Source organism: Anguilla anguilla, chromosome 8 (genome assembly GCF_013347855.1).
Source record: "Anguilla anguilla isolate fAngAng1 chromosome 8, fAngAng1.pri, whole genome shotgun sequence".
Lineage (NCBI taxonomy): Eukaryota > Metazoa > Chordata > Actinopteri > Anguilliformes > Anguillidae > Anguilla > Anguilla anguilla.
In genome coordinates this window covers 23,603,628-23,625,141 of record NC_049208.1, presented here as the reverse complement: position 1 = coordinate 23,625,141, position 21,514 = coordinate 23,603,628, and the positions used below count along the sequence as shown (strand labels likewise).

Sequence of the window (21,514 nt, the reverse complement as noted above, 5' to 3'; positions counted from 1 at the left end):
ATCCTGCCCATTTATTATTTCAGGCACATTGATATCTCAAATACAGAAGATCTGAATTACCGCCTGTGTTTAGGTATTTATTGCATTTGTGACAGGTTGGAAAAGTACAGATAACAACCTGAGGCTGATGTTTGATACCACTTTGTTCTAATAGTGAAAGATTTCATTTTTGTTTCAGTTTTATGTGTTTTTCTCCCACTAAACACCACACTTGTGTTATAAAACATACATGCATTAAGCTAATGGATGTTGACGCATAATTAGAGGCCATACTGAGCACATATATTTCTCTGATGTCTAAATCCTCTTAATTGCTAAGTATCTCTTCACAAAAAAACATCCCAATCCCATTGGTAATGCAGACCTGTAAAAAGTTTGAATCCTTTCCTAGATCTGTAGCTACCGGTCATCCAACTCGAGACGTTTGACATGAGTAATCCGTTGTCTGTGACAGCTCTACCACCATTGTGCTTGTATGTTCACAGGAAGTTGCTGTTTGTGTAGTTCATGACTCAGACAGGCAGGTCATATGGTGTCACTCACGTCAAGTCTCTCCTGCAGTGTTTGTCAAAGGCAGGGCTGGCATGAGAATGCCTTTCGAGATGAGTATAATTCCATGCGCTTCGAGAAGAATGTCACGTTACAGTACATACTGTATGCTTTCTGCATTATCAGGACAACCCTCGGGCTGCCTTGTCGATTCATTTCCTGATTTTGTGTGGTTTTGAGTAGCCTAATTCAAAACCAGAGTAATGAATCACACAATACTGGTTACATCTGGGAAATCATACAGGTTCAAGTGCTGATGCGATTTCGTTTTACCGCTGAGCCTTTACTGTTCTGAATATCATGTTAATTGTGAATTTCAGTTGTTTCAATGTTTGAATAATTTGTTTTTGCCTTTTTCCCCCTGCCTGAAAGAACTGATTTAAGTTGGTTATTGAGGTAAAGGTTTCTTATCTCCTTGGTTAATTTCTCGCAATTTAAAGAATGTATTTTTGGTTTGGTGATTGGTCCACAGTTTCCCCCGTTGTGCAAGTTTTCAAAAGTCAGCCCATGTAAGGCAGATTTGTATGAACTGTAAGAATATACAATTCCATCTTCCTTCATCGCATCAACTCTGACTGTGGAAGATACACAGCCAAACCCACTTCCTCCTGTCACCTTCAAATTTGCAGCAGTCAGCTTTGGTTGACCTCTCACCTCACTGCACCCAGCACATGTGGTGTGGGATTCCACGAAGTCTCTCTCAGTCTTCCGCCCTCAGCTACTGAGAGCATGAACCTCAACAATGGGCAACAGTTTACCCTAATGTCATAAAGGCTTCTGCTACAGTTTACCGAGCTGCTGGATGTGTCCTCCATGGATTGCCAGAGGTGCATATCCCAGTTATAATGGCATAATTTATATTCAGTACACAAATATCCATCTCATCATTACCGTAATGGCTTTAATGTATCGACTGAATTAGGCCGTTGTGCATGTTATTGCTGGGAAACTACCATATAAATTAGCATTTATCACGCTAGGTGTGCAACTTAATGTGTTCCTCTAACAACAACTATAGCAAAAGAGATGGCTTAGAGGATGGACATGCCAGCTTCAACTTTTACTGCTTTTAGAGTGTAAGTTGAAGCTAGCATGTCTGTGCTAACTCACATTATGCTACCATTGCTTTCCTCTGAGTTAGCTGAGTAACTTTCTGCTGATAATGGTTTTTGTTTGCTACTGCTGTGACAGCTATTATATCTATATAAAACCTTACTGACCTGGTTTCTGAGCTGATTTTTTCCCCTCCCAATTTGGAATGCTCAGGTGTATGGAAAACTCCTGCGTATCTACCTTCGCCCGTAAGTGACCTACTAGCTTATCCAACGCCCACATGTAACACGACAATGACAATGTTATTGTCAGTTTCTAATTGAGATTGGCAGCCTGGCCACGTGCCACCTTTTGCAGAGTGGAGTACATTAATGGCACGTACATACTTGCACTCAACCGGTGGAAGCTAGGGCTGCTGGACCTCCCCCGCCATATATGGTTGATTTTTGGATGCTGTCAAAACAGGATTAATAGTTTTTTCTCATTCTAGAATCCTGATGTGCCCGGTTTTCAAACAGTGCATTAATTCACCTCATGTACTGGAACTAGAACGTGACCGCCTACAATCGGATGGTATTTATTGCGTTTCTTGTTAACACCAATTTGGAACATTGCTACTGATGAGTAATACGGTTTCTCTATTTTTTAATTATTTGATTTATTTTTGCCCTGTGTTCATATTATTGCCATTTTCATATGGAAACATATTTCATACTATAACCACTGAAATGAAATATTTTGGTTATAAATAGCCGTTTTCAAACCAGTTCATTTAATTAATTAAATTTTTGCATGTTCATATTTTGAAATTGCGTCAATCGCCTCCCCTCAGGTCCCACTGAGCTTAGTTATGTGAAAGTTTACTGTATTTGTGTGTCCATCTCCTCTCTTAAATATTTTCTGTCCATTCAGAGCAGTGCTTACAAACGCACATTCTTCTTGGGTAGCATGCGCCACCCACCGGCGCACTGCATTTCATGATGGACCGAAGTGATTACATGCATTTTACTCATATTTTTTCCTAGCGACAACTGCCAGGTAATTTATTATTTTTTTTAAAAGCTCAAGGCCTTTGCACTATAATGGTCTGCTTAACTGAGTGAGATACTTTCCTGTGGGGTTTTCTTTGAGCTGGACCAGTGAAAGGGTTGACATCAGCAAATTTTGACCATATTGCAATAGCCTCCTCTCATACCCTGGCTCCTATCACGCAGTTTTAAAAATGAGAAGGACACTATAGTATGTGCAAAGCCACTTCCTACAGATGAGAAGGACACTATAGTATGTGCAGGTGGCAGTGAGAATGACACTAGCAGTATATAGCAGTAAGGGGAATGACACTAGCAATGTGCAAATGGCATTAAGGAGAATGATGTTAGCAGTGTGTGCTGATAGCGGAAAGAAGAATCCCACTAACAGTGTGTAGATGGTGGTAAGGAGAACGACACTAGCAGTTTGTGCAGATGGCGCTAAGGAGAATGACTCAAGCAGTTTGTGCAGATTGCGGTAGGAAAAATGACACTAGCAGTTTGTGCAGGTGGCGCTAAGGAGAATGACACCAGCAGTTTGTGCAGATGGCAGTAAGGAGAAGGACACCAGCGAAGGGTACAGATGGCAATAACAGAACACCATATTATTTTTGCTTTCTCATTGTGGTTGTGATCACTTTTTTTTTTTTGTTTGTTTTTTTTTTAAACATGAAAACACATTTTCTGCACTCAGTCCCCATCATTAAGATTGCATATTATGAGGCATTTCCCCGTGAATGTTCACGCAGGTTTTATGGGCTGTTGTTTGATAAATCACAGCAAGACCGAGTAACTTGATGCACTGATAACAAAAAAGATGAAGTACACAGCTGCGTCCTGCCTCTGAAACGTCCAGTTCTTCTCAAATGTCCTCAAATGCCCTTTTAGCAGCTCTGTCACATGGGAGGGATCCCCCCCCCCCCAAAGGCTTTACTAAAACCATGCCACTATAAGAAGGGCATAGTGCTCTTCACAACCCTACATTGCTGAAGTAAGGTTTAGAGAGAATAGGACAAATAATACAATCCGAATACACAATGTCCAAAATAATACCAGACAGTCATCCTACTTTGGCAAAGCCTCCTTTTTTTATTTAAAATGAAAATGTTTACTTTTTATGTGTGTATTTTATTTTTGAGGGGCAGCCAGGATTGAGAAAAAAAAAAAAAAACATGGATAAAAAAAGCATGGTCACACTTACGTTGACCTGTGTCCTGCCACTGTGCGCGTGTTGAAAGGGCTTACTCCAGGGCAAGTCAGGCAACACGGTGATTCAGCGTCCGCGCGTTATTTATTTATTTATTATTTATACCTTTGACGGCCAGGCCTTTGCTGCGGCCGTCCAGCAAAACAGGGTTAACAACCGCCACTGCGGCCCTGACGGGGAGGCCGTAAATCGAATTTACTACTGTTTGTTCTGTGAAACAAGCTAATGAAGTGGTTTGATAGGCAAAGAGCTGCACAGGGTGAACACATTTTTGAGCGGGGTCCAGGAACATAGTGTTCTCTGTAGCTGGTTAGTGTGTGACGTCTCCTGGCACTGTGCCCAGGAGGGTCAAGTTCATTCAAATAGGAGAGAGCGTAGGCTGGCGGGCGCGGAGGCTGACGGGCCTGGAATGCGGGCCTTGTCTGCACACGACGGAAAGGTGTGGCTGGGATTTTTCCACGGGAACTGGTTCTGTCAGACCATCAGGTGGGCCGTGCCGCCATCGCGAAAGCGGCGATAATGATCATTGTCATAGTGATGGTGAAGACGGAGCACCGCGGTGTGGCCCGCGAGGGTTGCACGCAAGCCCTCTCACCCACAGGTGCACACACACGTAGTCACAAAGCCATTCAGATTCTTCCAGATCTCCCAAAGTAGAAGCACTCCCCTCACAATTTCTTTACTTCCTGTAATGCGTGGGCAGGCATACACACACTCACATAATCACACACACACACAACCCACAACCCATAAACACACAGGTGAAAATGGTTTGGTGGTGTCCTCAACTATTTAAATGGGTTTATTTGCTTCCTAGTTAGTATCATTCTGAAAAGGCTGGGCCTTTTTTATTACAAACACTCCCTTGCCTTAACAGCTAAATAAATGTATTTATTCAATAAAAGTATTTTATTGTCTTGTGCTTTTTTTGGGATATTTTAAATTCTAACACTACTTGCAATAACCAGTGTTTGTTCCAGAAACAATAAAATAAAAAAGTAGATAGTGATGTCACCTGTCGTGATTTGTATTTAGGGGCTATGTTCTCCTACATTTAGAACAATGGCAGATATAGTGTGAGATTTCTGTTGACGGCACGGTGTGGAATTGTGAATGAAACGGTGGTGTTTCCGCACAGGCGCCAGATGCAGAGATTTCAGACTTCTCTGATGGCGAGCGAGCCGAACACATGGCCCAGGCCAGATGTGAACACGTTTCCTGGAAACCAGGCGGGAGCAACACAAGGTCTGCCAGCGACTGGGTCAGGTCCGCGCAGGCGATGTTGCGGACGCCTCAGAAACAACACGGCAGCCACATCAAGTCCCCAGAAGACTCTGCTAAAAAGAAGAAATTTCTAAGGTGTGCATTTCTACTATTTAAAAAAAAAAAAGTTTTTTGTGGAAGTTTCCCCCCCCCCCCCCCCCTAAGTTGGTGTACTTTGCTTAGACCATCCTATTCCGGTTACTGCCTGGTCTGGATGGTGGGATTCCTGTTTCCTGCTGACATCACACATAATTAGATTTGTAAGTGTGTAGGGAAGATCGATAGCATTCTTAGTCACTTTGCACACATGACCCATCACTTAGAGCTTTAAAGTCTTGTCTATCCCTCCCCCCAGTATGTAGTAAACAGTATCTGGGTCAATAAGCTGCTGGGCAAAGTCTCAGTTCTGTGTACATTGTGTACCTAACTCATTGTTTCAGGTAATCAGCTCTTGTATTGAATGTGATTTAAGGCATGCACAAAGATCTTTGTCATGAGCTCAACTAGTCTATGTGGGAGCATGTACAGTCAGTCAGGTACAATTTTAACTTTGCACGAGAAGGTACATTTTGTCCTCAGTAGCATTGCCCCTGGTAGATAAAGTGTGCTGTTGAATCGCTTTATCACATATTTATCTGTCAATATTTAAAAGAACCTGGTATATCGAAGGTACAGAGTTCTTGAGTCTCATCTTATAACTTGGGCATGTTTGCGAACGTGCAGTACGTTTATTTGGAGCAAGGTTGAAGCCTAAAAATATATTTACTTTTTAGTGTCCAACCAATATATCGGATGTATTGGGAGATTATTTGCCATTATGAACCGTATCCGTCTCTGTAAAAATGACGTGTGGGCGATATTGAGGCGCAGTATGTGTGTGTGTGTGTGTGTGTGTGTGTGTGTATATTTTAAAGGTAGAAACAGATACAAATTATTACTTTTGTGGAATTATAATTTTTTTTGCCTACATTGTCATTGTAGACTAATCGCAGCAGGTAAAGTAGTAGATAATGTAGTCTTTCACCTCTGCTGCTCTGATCCTGAGTCTGCCAACCTCCTCGGTGGGGACCCCCTGTCTCATCAGAAGCAGCCTACCATGACAATTCCAAAACAAAACCGACCTGCCTTGTTAGCACTGGCATAGCCAGACTTTTCTAACTATATGTCTAATATAATAGCTGGTGGCCAATAAATGTAGCCACAAATATAATTAGATTGCTGCTTCAATATGGCATTTATAATGGAAATTGTTTTGCTGGCATTATGAAAAACTGGCTGGCCTCTGGCCGCCTTGGCCCAAGGGTGCCTACGCACCGGCTTTATATCTCATGGGAGGCCTGGCCTATGGGCTGCTTATAAGCCTGGAGTTTGGGGATGCTGGTGTGCTGCCTGGTTTTTCCCCTCTGGGGGAACGAATGATGCAAGTTTGAAACATGGTTTGACAGCACGCAAGTTCAGGGAGAAAACGTCACGTCGGTATGGGTTTTGATTGCTTGATTTCAATCATCTTGCCTGATGCATGGCGTACAGAGTCCATATCACAAGGGGGCAATGAACAGAATATCCAGACACTCCAAATTGTGCGGTGCCAGCAGGATACGGTGAATAAAAAACTTGAGAAAGAGGATAATGTGCTGTCATCGTGGCTGGCTGAGTTTGTGGTAGATGGCTAAATAGCCAGCAGCCTGCTCAGTTTGAGAACTCTGCTCAATAGCACACTAACAGGGCTAGCAGAGGGTAAGTGAGTCGCACGCGCCACTGGAGCTGAAGTTAGCGGGCCTGCTGCCAGACACTGTTTTGCTCATTGGTTTTCCAGCGGCTGGTTGGCATTTTCAGACTGATGCCCGGTCATTTGCTGCTTGTTTATCACAGATTATAGTCAACAGGCTGCTGTTGGACATCCGTTCATTTTCTTCTCTTATTTATAGCTGACAGTAAATGCATTTCTAAACATGGAAACAGATAGTGTTACTTTTGTGAAAACAGTGTTTCAGTGCAATAGAGAACCTTTGTGAGGACAAGAGGAGTTCCCTGGCAGGTACAAATGCAGAGAAGCTGTGATTCTTGTTATATATTGTGTCAGTAATTGATTGGCAGCATTGATGGTTTGTAATTAATTGATGTTAAACACACTGATGGCTCAAAATGAGGCAGAGGCAGTACTTTAATCGTGATCATGTGATCAAACTTACCACATCTTGTTATGTGAATTATACTTTATAACTGCCAGCAATGGTCTTCTGACCTGCTCCTCCGTCCTCCTCGCAAACTCTTTACTAGAAAAAATAATAAATAAAAGAAATTCTGAGACATAGCTGCGAAGTCGAAAACACTAAATTGATTTAATATCATTTAGTAAACTTTTTTGAAAATATTGGATGTGCTTGGGTGCAAAGGAAAACAAGATTTCCCTGCGAACTGACCTGGGCGTTGTGTGATCATGCACTTCATGCATACAGGCCTGTAGCTTTGCGTTCTTTGGTAGTGCCTTTCCTGGTGCATTGTGCCGAGTATGATTCAGTGTCACATGAGAGTAATGCCGCCATTGCAGTTACAAATGATAGAAATCCACCATGCACAACACTTGCATTTAGAATGTTTTTTTTTTTGTGGCGACACTTCTCAGAATTTTGTGAAGGCGACACAAAATTCCAGGAGGCAGTCTCCTCAGAATCCTCTATGCAGGTGCCAGGGATAAATAATCCAGGCTTAATTTCGGTTGATACTGAAAAAAGCGATGTGTTGTTTATTCATGCGCCATGGAGAGAACACACATGAACATAGTCTCTGCGATTTTCTGGCTACTAGAGGTTTCCTGTCTCCTTTCATTGTTCACATTTAGGTCATGCTCATATCTTTTTCTTCTTCTGCAAGCTAACATTTTTCATAGCTGTTGTGTAAAGCATATAACACGTATAAATGGCCTTTATTTGTTCAACCTGAATACTGTTAATCCCGTGGCTAATGAAGCTCATCATCTCAGCAAGCAGCTTCTGCTTATTCAAGGCCAATATGTTTTTCCTGTTGGCCACAGTGATCATAGGATAGACCTTTTTATCCCATTTGAAGTTGCTTTGGATAGCATCCCCTAGGATTTTGATTGTCTCACAGGTTTCTAGGGGGACCTGGTCAATGGTGCGTATGGGCAGGATTGGGGAAAGTTTAGCACGGCAGAGTTCACCTTATGGGCATGATATAAATGACTGCAGTAAGATGGTCACTCATTATATACCTTTGCTCAGTTTTTAAAAAATACTTTAGCAGTCAGAAAGAAGCACTATATCTGCGATAAGCCCCCCAACCCACAAAATACCCCAGATATTTTCGGTTACCATTTTTTTCCCCTTCGAAAATTCTTCTTACAAAAAGTATGCTTCCCTGTTTCTGGAAGCCATGATGGTTGTTGGGAGGTATGACCCTATATACACTAAGAGTGAAGCAGTTGCCAAGATCAAGTTTTTTTTATTTTATTTAAATTTTACTTCCTTTTAACAAAACATTTACTGCATTTTTATCATTATTAATATTGCTGAAACAGGCCCCATAAGATTAATTCAGCTATAAGTCCTGAAACGGAGATAATTGCATCTTTACCTAAACCAGTCCCTATGCTATTATAAATGATAACCATACAGGGACTAAAAATATTTGCATTTTATGGAATGCCGCGGTCTAATAAAATAAAAGCAATATGTTTTCAAACACGCCACATGCTTTCTGCTACAGCTCATAGCCTTGCCATGTTTTTTAATGATGTAGTACATACGCATAAATAATTATTTCATGGAATTAGAATCCAACTGTCATTTGATCACAGCCAATAATATGTTAATCCCAAATGACTTTTTGGTTTGAATACTAACATTGTAATTTTCTTTTACATATCAATCTTTGCATCGAATTAAAAGCAGATGATTCATGTTGGGTTTTGTCTTGGAAAAATTCCATGTTTAATCTATGACAGAAAGGGTGGAGTAAGTCCCACTGTCTGAGCTGCATTTGCAGAGCAGCTACATGAGTTCCGTTCTGAGTATATTTGTGTTTACGTGGGGTCTACTTGGGCAAATTCACAAATGCTGGCCGCAGTCTAATAGACGTGTTTTTATTTTTTAGCACTCTTAACTTCAAAAATGAAGAACTAAATAGCAAGCAAGTTCTCTTTGATAGGATTTAAGTTTTCTCTAAATTATTGCACTAATCAACACCATGAACAAGGGAAGCATTCAGTAAAGTCTCCATTAACAGCTTTTGAGAATAAATGACAACTTCAGGGGCACTGCACACTAAGCGTTATTTATTCCGGGGAAAGCAGAGAATGCCAAAGCGTAATGGGCAATGAATTACCAGCTTCCCGTTCCCTTTCCCCTTGTAAATCACGACCTCTGCTCGTATGAAAAAGCCTTACCAATGAATCAGTTTAATGGAAGGAGGCTTCACGGTAACGGCAGCCCTGTTGCAGGCAGACTTGCTGTCTCTTCGGAGGTGGCTGACCCTCTCGTTTGGGCCGGTCCTCTATGGCTTTTTAATTGAAAGCAGTAACTCCGGGCTGGAAGGTGAGGGGACCCACAGGGCTGATAGCGGGACTCCCTCCTGGGCCCTCCTCTTCAGCACAGCTATAGACGCAAACTGCAGTTTCGCATGTAGACAGCAAAGTCCTCATGTTAACAAGGTCTGTTTGAAATATTGTGAACATGATGCCGAGTGCTGTTACACTGGGGAATGCAACTTTAGCACTGAGAGAAGTAGGACACGGAGTGTGCCCCTCAGTATAGGACTCGAGTGTTGAGAGCAGCGTAACGCTGAGGGGCAAATTCACTGTGACTGGAAATTGCTTATTTATTGCATCTAGTATGGTCGCTGTCTAAATTGCACTGAATTTAATTAAGAGAATACTCTTTAAAAAACAAAATTTAACCAGAGCATTTTGCATTCAGATAACTAAAAAGAAAGGGCAAGGCATGTCGAATTAAAAATGAGTACGCCATCCCTTGACATCAGGAAATTCAGTAAGGTAACTTGATGTGAGTTGTTGCTTAATTGCACTATAAAGACTACAAAACTGCAAAAAATGACTACGATCTTTCTGTTGAAAATCAGTGATAGCAGACCCTTAAGTGGCCACGTTGTGAGCTTCATTTGCTCAAGGCTAGGGATGCCCAACAGTGTTCCTGGAGATCTACTGTCCTGTAGGTTTTCAGTCCAACCCTAACAAAACACACTGTATTTAACAGCTATAGATCTCATCAAGCTTGTAATTAGTAGAATCCGGTGTGCCCAATTAGGGTTGAAAAGAAAACCGACAGGATGGTAGATCTCCAGGAACATGGTTGGGCAGCCCTGTTCTTGGCCAAAATTCCCAAATCGTTGCTCTTTGAGACTTTGATCACTTGAAACCCCCGTTAGATTTCTCAGTTATTTCTGGTTGATTTAAAGAATGTAATTGAGAGTGTTGTCTTCATTAACTGAGTGTAATGGCGCATGTTGTTCTTGCAGCGGGGGTCTGGCAGAAAGACTGAGTCGACTGCAGGGCCGACAGAGGTCCGCCATCAGCTTCTGGAGGCACCAGTCCACCTCAGACTGTACCACCACAGCGGGTAAGCAGGGGCTCCCAGTACTACTGCCACTTATCCTGTGCGTGCGTGCGTGCGTGCGTGCGTGCGTGCGTGCGTGCGTGCGTGCGTGCGTGCATGCTCGCATGTGAGAATATCAGGAATTACAAGTTTGTTTTGAAACTATTAATGTGCTCCACTGGAGTAATGTTGATGACCAGTTAAACAATTCTTAAGTTATCAACCAGTGTTGAGTATCAAATTAAATGGAGTCATCCATTGTAAAAATAATTGATAAATTAAGTGTGAAATTTCAAGGAATTTTAAGTGTTTATTTTAAGTTCTAAATGTGTTTTATTTATACTACCAGCACAAGTGATGTTTTAGATGTTTTAAGCACGCTTATTGAAATGGATGCAGGACTTCTCTTTAGTATCTTTAGTTGCTTGAAGTGATATATCAGAATAACCTGCCATCATTAGCCAAAATCATACCTTTCTGAAGTACCTTTATCAACTATGGCTTAAGGATTGTTCAAAGACAAGAAAAATGTTAAATATACTTGGTAGATTGAAGTGGCTAAATAAAGGTCAGGTGGCCACAGATAAAGTTATCAAGGTATTGAACGCGAGTGACTCCAGTTCCGGAATTTTCCTGGTATTTTAGCACCAGTGATTCATTTAAGTGAGTGATTGATTGATTAAAGAGTCTGCACACCTTGTTCTCATGACTTTAATGGCTGCTGACTGGAAGGAACCCACAAAGATCACCCATCACCATGCCACAAGCAAGCCACTTAACCAGGATAGCACTGACTGTCATAGCAGTTATTTAATGTGCAGGTAGTTAACTTTTATTTTCACTCAAATAAATATTTAGGCCTAATATTTACAGTTTCTGCATTTTAAATGCATATCAAATTCCCGTCCATTTAGATTGTCATTTTAATGTAAGCCAAACAATGAATTTCCATGTAATGCGTGTTTATAAATCAAACATACACTAAATAATGGCCTGATTTACGCAGTTATTTTTAAAAAAGCAATGCATTTTAAATACAAAAATAATATTTATGAAATTATTATGAATAATCCGTATGTGAAACTTTTTCATTGACTTTATTAACTAATTACATCAATTTGTTTCAGAATTAGCCGTATATAGACCATTCTCAAGTTATTTGAGCTGATTTAATCTAGTTTGTTAGAGAATTAGTAGATTTGTGTTCATTATAATTAATTTGAATAAATAACGTCAACATCTGTTGATTTGAATAAAACATAGTTGATGTGCTTGCTTAATGGAAAGTCTTTACCTTATTATATTCCACAACCAGACCGACTGCTGCTTGTTCATTGCATGATTTGCATAAAAATGATTTGCAGTTGCTGAGAGCTTGCCAGCTTTGGTAAACTGGCTGGAGTGAGGTCTTCAATTTGAAAATTGTGCATGCCTGCTTACATTTATCGCACACTTCTTTTGTTACCTTTGGTTTAAGGAAATAAACACGTTTTAGAAAATTTCAATTTATTTGTTTATAGCCAACACATTTGAGTTTTCAGTGAATCAGCAATCAACTTTGTGTTGATGTCCTGCAGATTAGCTGCAGGTAGAGCCGAGATAAATATGACTGATAAGACATGAATTTGTTGGGCAGGTATGTCAAGACAGTCTAATGCATCTGTGAATAGATCTGGCATGAGATTTCTTATGGGAGTGTGAAAGCGTGAGAATAAGGCTCAAAGTGCGAGTGTCATGCCAGACTGGGCAACTCTGTTATTAGCATATGCTGTTGATGAGAAGGTGTCATGATATATGTTTCAACTTAACTGCCTTAGGATTTTATGGAAATGACATTCATCATCAAACTTTCACCAAATAGAAAATGAGGGATGTAGCTAAAACTGTAGGATCCAGTGCTGTTAAAAAATGACATCAAGTTACTGAACTTGAAATGGCTAAAAATGCTTAATATTCCATTTTTTATAGCGGCTATGTTTTTCAAGAAATCAACACCATTTGAGTTTTGACTTTTGGTGCAAGTCAACCATGTCCATCTACCAACACTATGCATTGTCATGGATTTATACCTTAAAGCCCAGCAAGCCACAAACCTGAACACTCCAGAAAGCAATGAATGTGAAGTATTAAGACCCTACTGGTGGCCATGTTGTTCAGACTATTGGCATGATTGAAGTTTAATCAAACCATCTGAAACATGGAAGGAATGGTTCCATTGCATCTTGGACAATGGACAACTTCTGTCCATAGGAGACCAAAGAAAATGGTAAAATGTTGTTGCTCCTCTTAGCAAACAATGCGACACTGCAAAATATATACATATATATCTCTTGCTTATTATCTGAGCATGTCTTCCATACCTTTTACTTGGGGCTTAAGAATTATGTCTATTATCCAGGTTGTAATGTGTTTGAAAGTATGTCAAAGGACTTCTGAGAATCTGTGCTCCCCATTACACCATTTTGGCACTCTTTCTGAAGTTAGACTCATGTAGTTCAATGCATTTTGTCACATCTATAGGTTGAGGTTAATCGTAAAATAATAACACTAGTAATTTTGTTATTACTGGTATTTTTTATTTGTTTAATAGAAATAAGGGGGATTTAAGAGTTACTAGTTGCCTGTACCCTGTAAAGGCTGCCTTTACTAATGGGGGAAACGCATCAACACGTAATTGGAAAAATAAAAAATATATACATACACTGTATAATATAATGATAGTAGTATAGTAGTCCAGGAATATAATGCAATAATTATACTTGTGTATTTAGTAGCCTCTAATATATTCTGTGCTCAAAGAGGTTTCTCATAAGCTAGATGTGCAGTTACATGCACAAAGTTTTCAGAAACTTACATAAGCATTGATAAGCATTCATAACTAATACAGTATCTGCCTACACCCTATTTGACTGACAGAGGCTAAAAGCAAGTTTAAACCTTCAAAAATTCATGCAGTGCCTGTGTTGCCACAATGTGGCTACTCCTCAAATAAAATGTGACCAAATTATGCCAGCTTTTATGTTATGAACACGAAGATCTGACTGATTTTTTAACATTGTTGATTTAGCCTACACTTCACAGCTTCCAGCATTCCCTCTTGCCTGCACTTCTCCCTTGTTGGGGCCCCATTATGTTCTCTTGGCTCAGTAACAACAATAAACTGATTTTAATTGCACTGTCAAAATTTCACTATGCACATATTTGCTGCACATGAAAAGACATGCTGCTTAGACTTCAGAAACAGATTGAAGTAACTCCAATAATATAGACAGGCTTGTTTTCATAATGTTCTAAGTTTTAAGGCTCACTTCCGATATCATGAAGAACATTGTATGTTGATGCCAAACACAGCAGCAGCTGCAGTGCATAGTGAAATTCTGACGGTGCTATTGGCTTTACAATAAATACTGTAAAAACCGACATCATTTTTGTGATTTTCATTCCAACGAATTTCCTAAAAATGACAATCAAACATTTACAACCACCAAAGCCTGGTGAGAACAATCTCAGCCTGGGTTTACTTTGAATACATTATTGACAAAGCACTTTATCTTTCACGCTGAGTGCCTATATCTAAATTCACCAGAGATTTTGTTAGGTACATGGTAGCATTACTTGGTTGTTATAAGCTTTTAATCCTGAATTTTGTGGCTGAAAAGATCTGTCTTAATTTGTCATGCAGGTTTTAAATTCAGTTTGTTTTTCATTGTATTCTGTGAAATGTACCAGTAAAAAGGTGTTGAGCAAATGAATATACTGTTAATATACTTTAAAACCAAATTTCAATGAATCCATTTGCTGTTGATGTTTCCACTATCTGTTAAGGTGCTCGATTCTTACTGCACGTTAACTGACACAAAAAAATATAATATAAGAACTAAATGGCACATGGAAACCCAGACGGATTAACACTAAAGTGAAACTTTACTGAACTGAATTGTAAAGGAATTTCAAAAATAGTATAGAAATAAGAACTAGCAGAAAAGGCGCAACTATAAATAACTTTGCTCATCACTCAGCAGGGTGAGTTTATGAACATTCAAACACTAATTAAAAGAAAACTCCAACCTAAAACACTTTGACATTGTTAGGATTTGCATATTGGTGATATCGCTGCCCAGGTAATAGTAGTAAAGTAAGATATATTACAAAAATTGGGGGGCGACATAACTCAGGAGGTAAGAACGGTTGTCTGGCAGTCGGAGGGTTGATCCCCCACCCTGGGCGTGTCGAAGTGTCCCTGAGCAAGACAGCTAACCCCTAATTGTTCCCAACGAGCTGATTGGTACCTTGCATGGCAGCCTTTCACCGTTAGTGTGTGTGTGAATGGGTGAATGAGAGGCATCAATTGTAAAGCGCTTTGGATAAAAGCGCTATATAAATTCAGTCCATCCATTTACCATTTACAAATAGCAGATAATAAAACCTGGAATGAATGTCACATCATGGCTGCAAGTTTATTAACAATGTCGGTGTTTTAGCTTGGAGCTTTCCTTTAAGTAACGTGTATGCATACAGTAAGTAACATCTGTGGCATATACAGCTGCTGTCAGTATTATTTTTACTGGCTTGTAAAAGGATTCGTGTCACTTTGGTGATTCTTTAATAAATCTTGAAGCTCAGCTCCCAGTGTTGTATAGGTGTGGATAGTGTGTTTCCATTCTATAACCTAGGAAGGACATTTATTGATTCTTAACTTTGTTGTTTTGCAGTCTTCTGATGGAAGCACTCAGATTTTAGCAGGTTAATTCTGATTGATACATTTTGCTGTCTTATTTTAAGAAATATGGCCAACATGCGACAAAAGAATATTGGACACAACATGCAGTGCATGTGACAGCACAATCGTGGTCCCTGAATGTTATAAATCTTTTTATAAATTATTCTTTTGTTTAGCAAAACTAGTATAGATCACAGCATGACTGTTCTGTTACTGGAGAAAGAAAATCAGTCAGTTGTGCTTAATCTTCAGTTGTCTTTTGAGAATGGTCTAAGTATTTCTTACTGCAGGTTTTTCTAGTCCTTGTCATTTTGCTACAAGATATTTGTATGGTATGCAAACTTTATTTCTTGTCTTTCTTATGCTTTTCATAACACTTTGCAATCACAGAACCAATGGCATCTGTGTGTGTGAGAGAGATTTGCTTTCTGGTTTTCTAGAGCTGTTTGGTCGACTGCGGTGGAACGAGGCAGTCAGGAAGTGTAAACTTTCGTTTGATGAAGCCAAGTGCGAACTGACTCTTGTGTTAACCGTGAGAGGAAAACGATCACTTACTGGGGCGACAGGAAGCTTTCTGCTTGCGTGGGTTTTTTCTTTCCATCTTTTAACCCAGCTTTGCTTTCGTCGCATTCAGCGACACATGTGGCACATGCGTAATCAGACAGCCGATACTCTTGTCTACCGTACGCGGACAACCTGCGATTTCTTTTTTTAAGTGAGCGCAGCAATTAGTGTCGCTTTAGCACGGTGGAAAGTAGATGTGAAATCCAGTCTTGCGTAACTTATTTCTCATCTCTTTCTGGTGAGATGCCTTCTTTGTTCATTGGCATCTTACTGTCATTTCTTAGCCTTTAGGATATAAGATTATCCTGCACGCAGGAACTGAGCGTAACTTTTAAAATCAGTTAAATAGGATAATCTTAAATAGTTAAAAAGGATAAATGTATCCATGTACATTGAATTTATATGACCGTATATCAAGTACTGTCTTACTTCTGCTCAGCTGATGACTTTTCAGTATGACAAACTGTACACAAAACAAAGTTATGTAAGGCTCTGTTGCTGCAGTTTTGTCTTGTAATGTTCTGTTCCCGTCTGCATTTATGAGTTTTGGATCAAGCACCCATGGTGAGCAGAGAACCAAAATTCTCAAGCTTTTTAAACATTATGACCGTGATTATTCCCTCAGTATCTTAAAATTCACAGAAAGCATTTTTTCTGTTGACCCCCCCCCAGTTCTGTTAAAGCACCTTTGAAATCACTGCTCTGCCAACTGCAGCCGTGAGCAGAACTACAGTTAAGCACATGCACAAATCCGATGCATTTAACTGCATGCCAGCAACTATGTTTCACTCGGACAGGTCACACGGAATGACAGGACCGTTAATGCAGATTGCAGGGGAGGGGCACCTCTCACTGTTAACCCCTGGAACCCTGGCCCCCTTTAACTGAACAACCCCCAGCGGGCCCGAGGCCGGCAGTGCTTCGCTGCCATCATTGTCAGCTCACGGTGTGGGTCAGGGTCAAACGTGCAATGGCCGCAGAGCCCAGCCTATTTATTAAATGCAGTAAAGCATGTATTTATTGATAGTTTTACAGGGGAGGGGGCAGTCTGCCCTCCTTATGTATTTTTACTCGGGGGAAGGCAGAGAGGGTTAGTGATAGAGAAGGGATCACAGCTCGGTGTTATGGTGGGATTTTAACCCCCAGCCGAATGGGTGGGATTCGCTTCGAGAGCTGGCCGCCCTATGGAACATGCTGCATGTCTTGCCAAATGAAATGCTTTATGACGTTTTTAACAAGCTGTCTTGGTAACGAACAACAAAACTACAAATTCATTAATATCATTATTAAGTTATGTTTCTTCCTTTCTCAACTTACTCAATTTGGCAAAGACCACCAGTACGGTATTTCTGCAGTGCGCAGTTTAGCCTAGCCTTCGGGGTTTGGCACTTTGGGTGAATGTTTATGTCTTCTCAGACTTTTTTTATTTTTTGCACTGGAATGCTAAGATTTATACCCTCTGCACTCTTCACTCACTGAGCACACAATCCATTTTATTTTCACTGACAACATTTCACTCTTCCTCTCACCATATGCTGTTTTTTTTGTTGAAAAAATGTAAATGGTATTTCCCATTTGTTTAACTTCTTAACAGAAGGGGGAATTTTTTTGTGAAACTTATGCTATTAAAATGTGAAATGAGGGAATTAGTATGGTAAATGAAATCATGAAACTGCGCTTCATGATTGTGCAGGCAGTGCCATTTGAACTGCACTTCATGATTGTGCAGGCAGTGCCATTTTAACTGTTATTCTACAGTACCAAGAACATGTTCACATCCCAATAACATTGGATATTGAATCAAATATTAGATTTGAGATTTTACTGTACTGTACCATGACTGAGGAGGCAAAAATACACTAGGCTAGATTTGGATTTGAAGCAAATCCCTCTATATATTGGTATCTGCAAATACCAATGGAAAAATATTGGATATCTGAATCGGATACCTCTCCTGTTTTCACCCAGAGCCTGTTCTTTTGTTGTTGTTGTTTTGTGTTTCTGTTCTCTGTACATTAGTATTCCTGTACCTATTGTCTGTACTCTCATATTCCTGTATCTGTTTTCTGTATAATTCTATTATAGTGCTGTCGTTTCTTGCATAAATTAATTTCAGTGGAATCAGAAAATTGTCAGAAATATAATATAGGTAGGGTAAACGTCCCTATTAAGCCCACCAAATCCACTTTTCAGACATTTTTAATGTATACTGCCCCAATTTAAGTGAGAACATTTTAGTTATAATGAAAGTCTAATCTCTCATTTGAAGTGTCAATAATTCATTCAATTTCTAATGTTTTTATTGTTTAATTTGTTAAAATATGTCAAAAGTCTGGCATGGGCTTAATGGGTACCTAACGTATCCTTTAAGCCCATGGGTGTTCCAAATAAGCCCACTTCATGATTTGTTGATAAATAAATATATATTTTAAAAAACTTAACAATACAAACTTGTTCTGTTCAAATCTGTAATCTCTTAGCTCTCAATAGTTATTTTCATTTAGTCTCCACTCCTATCCTATGGCCTGTAAATGGCATTTGAAATAGGCATGACCAGCCTTGTGTTGTCAACACAGAAATAGTTAAACTTACAACATGTCTTCTTTGGAATGTAGCCAAAAAGCTATTTACGAACAAAATCAAAACTATAGTGGAAATCTTTTTCTCTATCCTATGGTGTGCTGTTGGCATTTGAAATTGGCCAAAATTGCTGGTCCAGTCAGCTGGTTGAAAGTTCAGGTGTTTTTATGAAGATTTCTGAAGACCGACTGACTGAATGAAAAACAATTTCAAGTTCAATACTAATGTTCTAAGGATAGTAAATGAGTCAATTTCAGGATTTACAATAACTTTTCAAATGTTAATCACATTTAGGATAGTAGTTTCATTCAGTTGAATTCCACCCGTTTACAATATGCCGAAGGAATCAAGTTGCGTGGAAACTGGGAACAGACTGATTTCAACTTGATTGAACCTGATTATTGCTGGAATTTAAAGACACAGTGATCTCATTGTGTTGCTTTTGGGCATAGCTGAAATGTTCTGACTAAGGTTAGGGAACTGGTGCCAGATACAGAAAAGATAACCTTGCTTTTAGCCCTTTAGGGGGTCAGACATATTTCATAGCATGATTTATTGCGTTTTACTCTCCTTTCAGTGATTTGCATTGTTGGACATAATTGGTGCGATGTACTCTTTGCGTATGAAACTAATAAAGCATTTTTTCACATCACCCCAAATTACCTCTCACTATAATGATAAAGCACAGCCTTTAGAAGCGTTCTGTTCTTAGTTATAGACATGCTTCTTTCTGTAAAAACATGCCCTTAGCTGCATGACATTGAGCCAGGGATTTTTTAAATCCCAGTATTTCTCACGGTAAATTTGGAAAACGATTGTTGCTTTACTCGTATTTGATCACAACTGCCTTTACATAGGGGAATGGCTCTTCGGGTTTGTAATAACAGGAAAAATTCAGTTTCGACCATTTCAGTTGGACTGCACAATTTCAGTTGTGAAGGACTTCAAGATTTGCACATTAATAAGCTTTTTCACAACTTTCACTGTATTTGCAGTGTATACAGTGCATTGCGATTTTGCAATGATTCTGGTAAGTTAGGGTTAATGTCCCTTGGACTGTTTGCATGTGAGGATAATCCCTGCTGATAGCACAGATGTTTCACTGCAGGATAAAGAAGTTGTTTGTATATTTATATTCCTCATTAAAGTGCCAATACTAATCGAGTGACTGAAATGGCCGTTTTCCCCCTACACCAGCACTTTGTTACAATGAGAAGTGTTTGGTCCGTTTTGCTTACGTCTTAATTTTTGAAACCACAATGCGAGTTTCCTGTACTCTTCGGTAGAACTTTTACACCAGGCCCTTAATTGTGTTTGCACTGTGTTTTTTTTCTTTTTTTCTTTTGTTTCCAGTTCCGTTTGTGTTGTGACGGATTTGAACAATATAATAAAATTTTGTGTGCTGGATTGGCTATTGCCTCTTCGTGCCATGATTGGCAACACGTTCACTCACATGTAGCTTTGTATGAATAATTACTAATTAAGGACAGCCAACCTGGCTAGTGGTAAAGTTCATAAAGGTTTTAGTGCAGTGCTTATGCTGCTGAGTAGGAAGTGATCTGTTCATAATGGCTGGTTTGGCGCGTGAGTAATCCCTGTCTTTGCTGGCACCTATGATAACTGCTACTGATGGCGCTGTCTCTCCATCTCTTCCCCAGTTGGCAAAGCCGGTGTGCTATCGCTGAAACTGCTGTCCGTCTGGGAGGACTGCGGCATGCACGTGGCCGTGTGCCAGGGGGCAGAGGCCAGCGCCTCCCCCTGCCCGTCTGCCACAGGGCAGCTCCTGGTCCTCTTCTGCAGGGACACGGCGGGCCACCTGGCACCCAGCCCCGGGGACACCGTCCACGTGTACCCGCAATGGTGAGAGTCCCGTCGCTAACCGCAGCGCTAGCGGGAATGCAGCGTCATCAGCCACTGGGGTCAAAGACCATTGCTGTCCTGTAGGTTACTGCATTTCAAATGTAACCACCCGGCAACCAGTTAAAGCTTTAGTGCTCTGTCTTTGTGTCAGTAATTGCATTTAAGGTGAAAACACACAAATATATGATGATGAGAACTGGCCGTTCAGCCCCTCTAGTCTAGAGCTGGGGATCTCCAACTTGGTCTTGTTTATTGTGTTTATTGAAGCCAATATCTGAGCAGGTTTGTTGAAAAATTGAAAACTGTGTGAGTTCATACATTTTTCCCTTAAACCTTAACACAATGTCGGTTTGACTTAATGGAGGATTAACACAATGTAAGTTTGTATTTGAAAGGAGAACTTCACCAAAAACAAAAAGGTGGTGTTTTTATCATCTGCAGACGATGCAGACAGTAATACAAACACTCAGAGCATGATTTATGTTGGACACACAGTTGGGAAGAACTTTGGATCATTAATGGATAATTTATACAGAGCATGTCCCCGTCAGTCGAGAAAGTCGGCATGCTAACACAGTGTTGTTTTCTTTTTAACACTATTTTTAAAGACGGTGTACAGAGCCATTTCCATTTTAGCCTAAGGCTACTATTGTTCTTTTTGTATTTTTTATGTCTGTGCAATGTTGGTGAATGGCTCGATGGAAATTGATGAGATTGGCAGACAGGGCATGGCAGAATTATGAGTTTTGACATAATGCTTTTGAAAACGATTCAAGTGTCATAAATACGGTTACCACAACAAACACATATGCAACAACATATGCATTGAACATTCAGTTCTCCTCATTCAACTCCACAAATAGTTTAGGTTCAGTAACCCAAGGTTCATTTAATTTCTCCCACTGCAGTACTGTACCATACAAAACAGTGCAGATCACAGTGTGTGTAAATGAAAAATGATGCCTCTGCATACAGTGATATATTGAGTCAGTTCGGCCACAATGATAATTTCCTCACAAATTGCTCATTTGATGTGTGCCTGTTGATAACCATTTCATGTGTTTGTTGCGTCATCATATTTACCTACCATTCAAAAACATTGTGGCTATGATGCACTTAT

General features: G+C 40.0%; 1 protein-coding gene across 3 annotated transcripts in view; it reads left to right on the top strand.

Annotated features, from left to right (window-relative positions):
- spidr (scaffold protein involved in DNA repair) overlaps nucleotides 1–21,514 on the top strand; it is a 68,998-nt gene that overhangs the window by 6,780 nt on the left and 40,704 nt on the right. For all 3 annotated transcript variants that reach the window (XM_035430100.1, XM_035430101.1, XM_035430099.1), the window contains exons 6-8: nucleotides 4,976–5,196; nucleotides 10,594–10,694; nucleotides 20,193–20,394. In XM_035430100.1, the coding sequence (XP_035285991.1) occupies nucleotides 4,976–5,196; nucleotides 10,594–10,694; nucleotides 20,193–20,394 (524 nt within the window). The remainder of the gene's footprint in view (nucleotides 1–4,975; nucleotides 5,197–10,593; nucleotides 10,695–20,192; nucleotides 20,395–21,514) is intronic.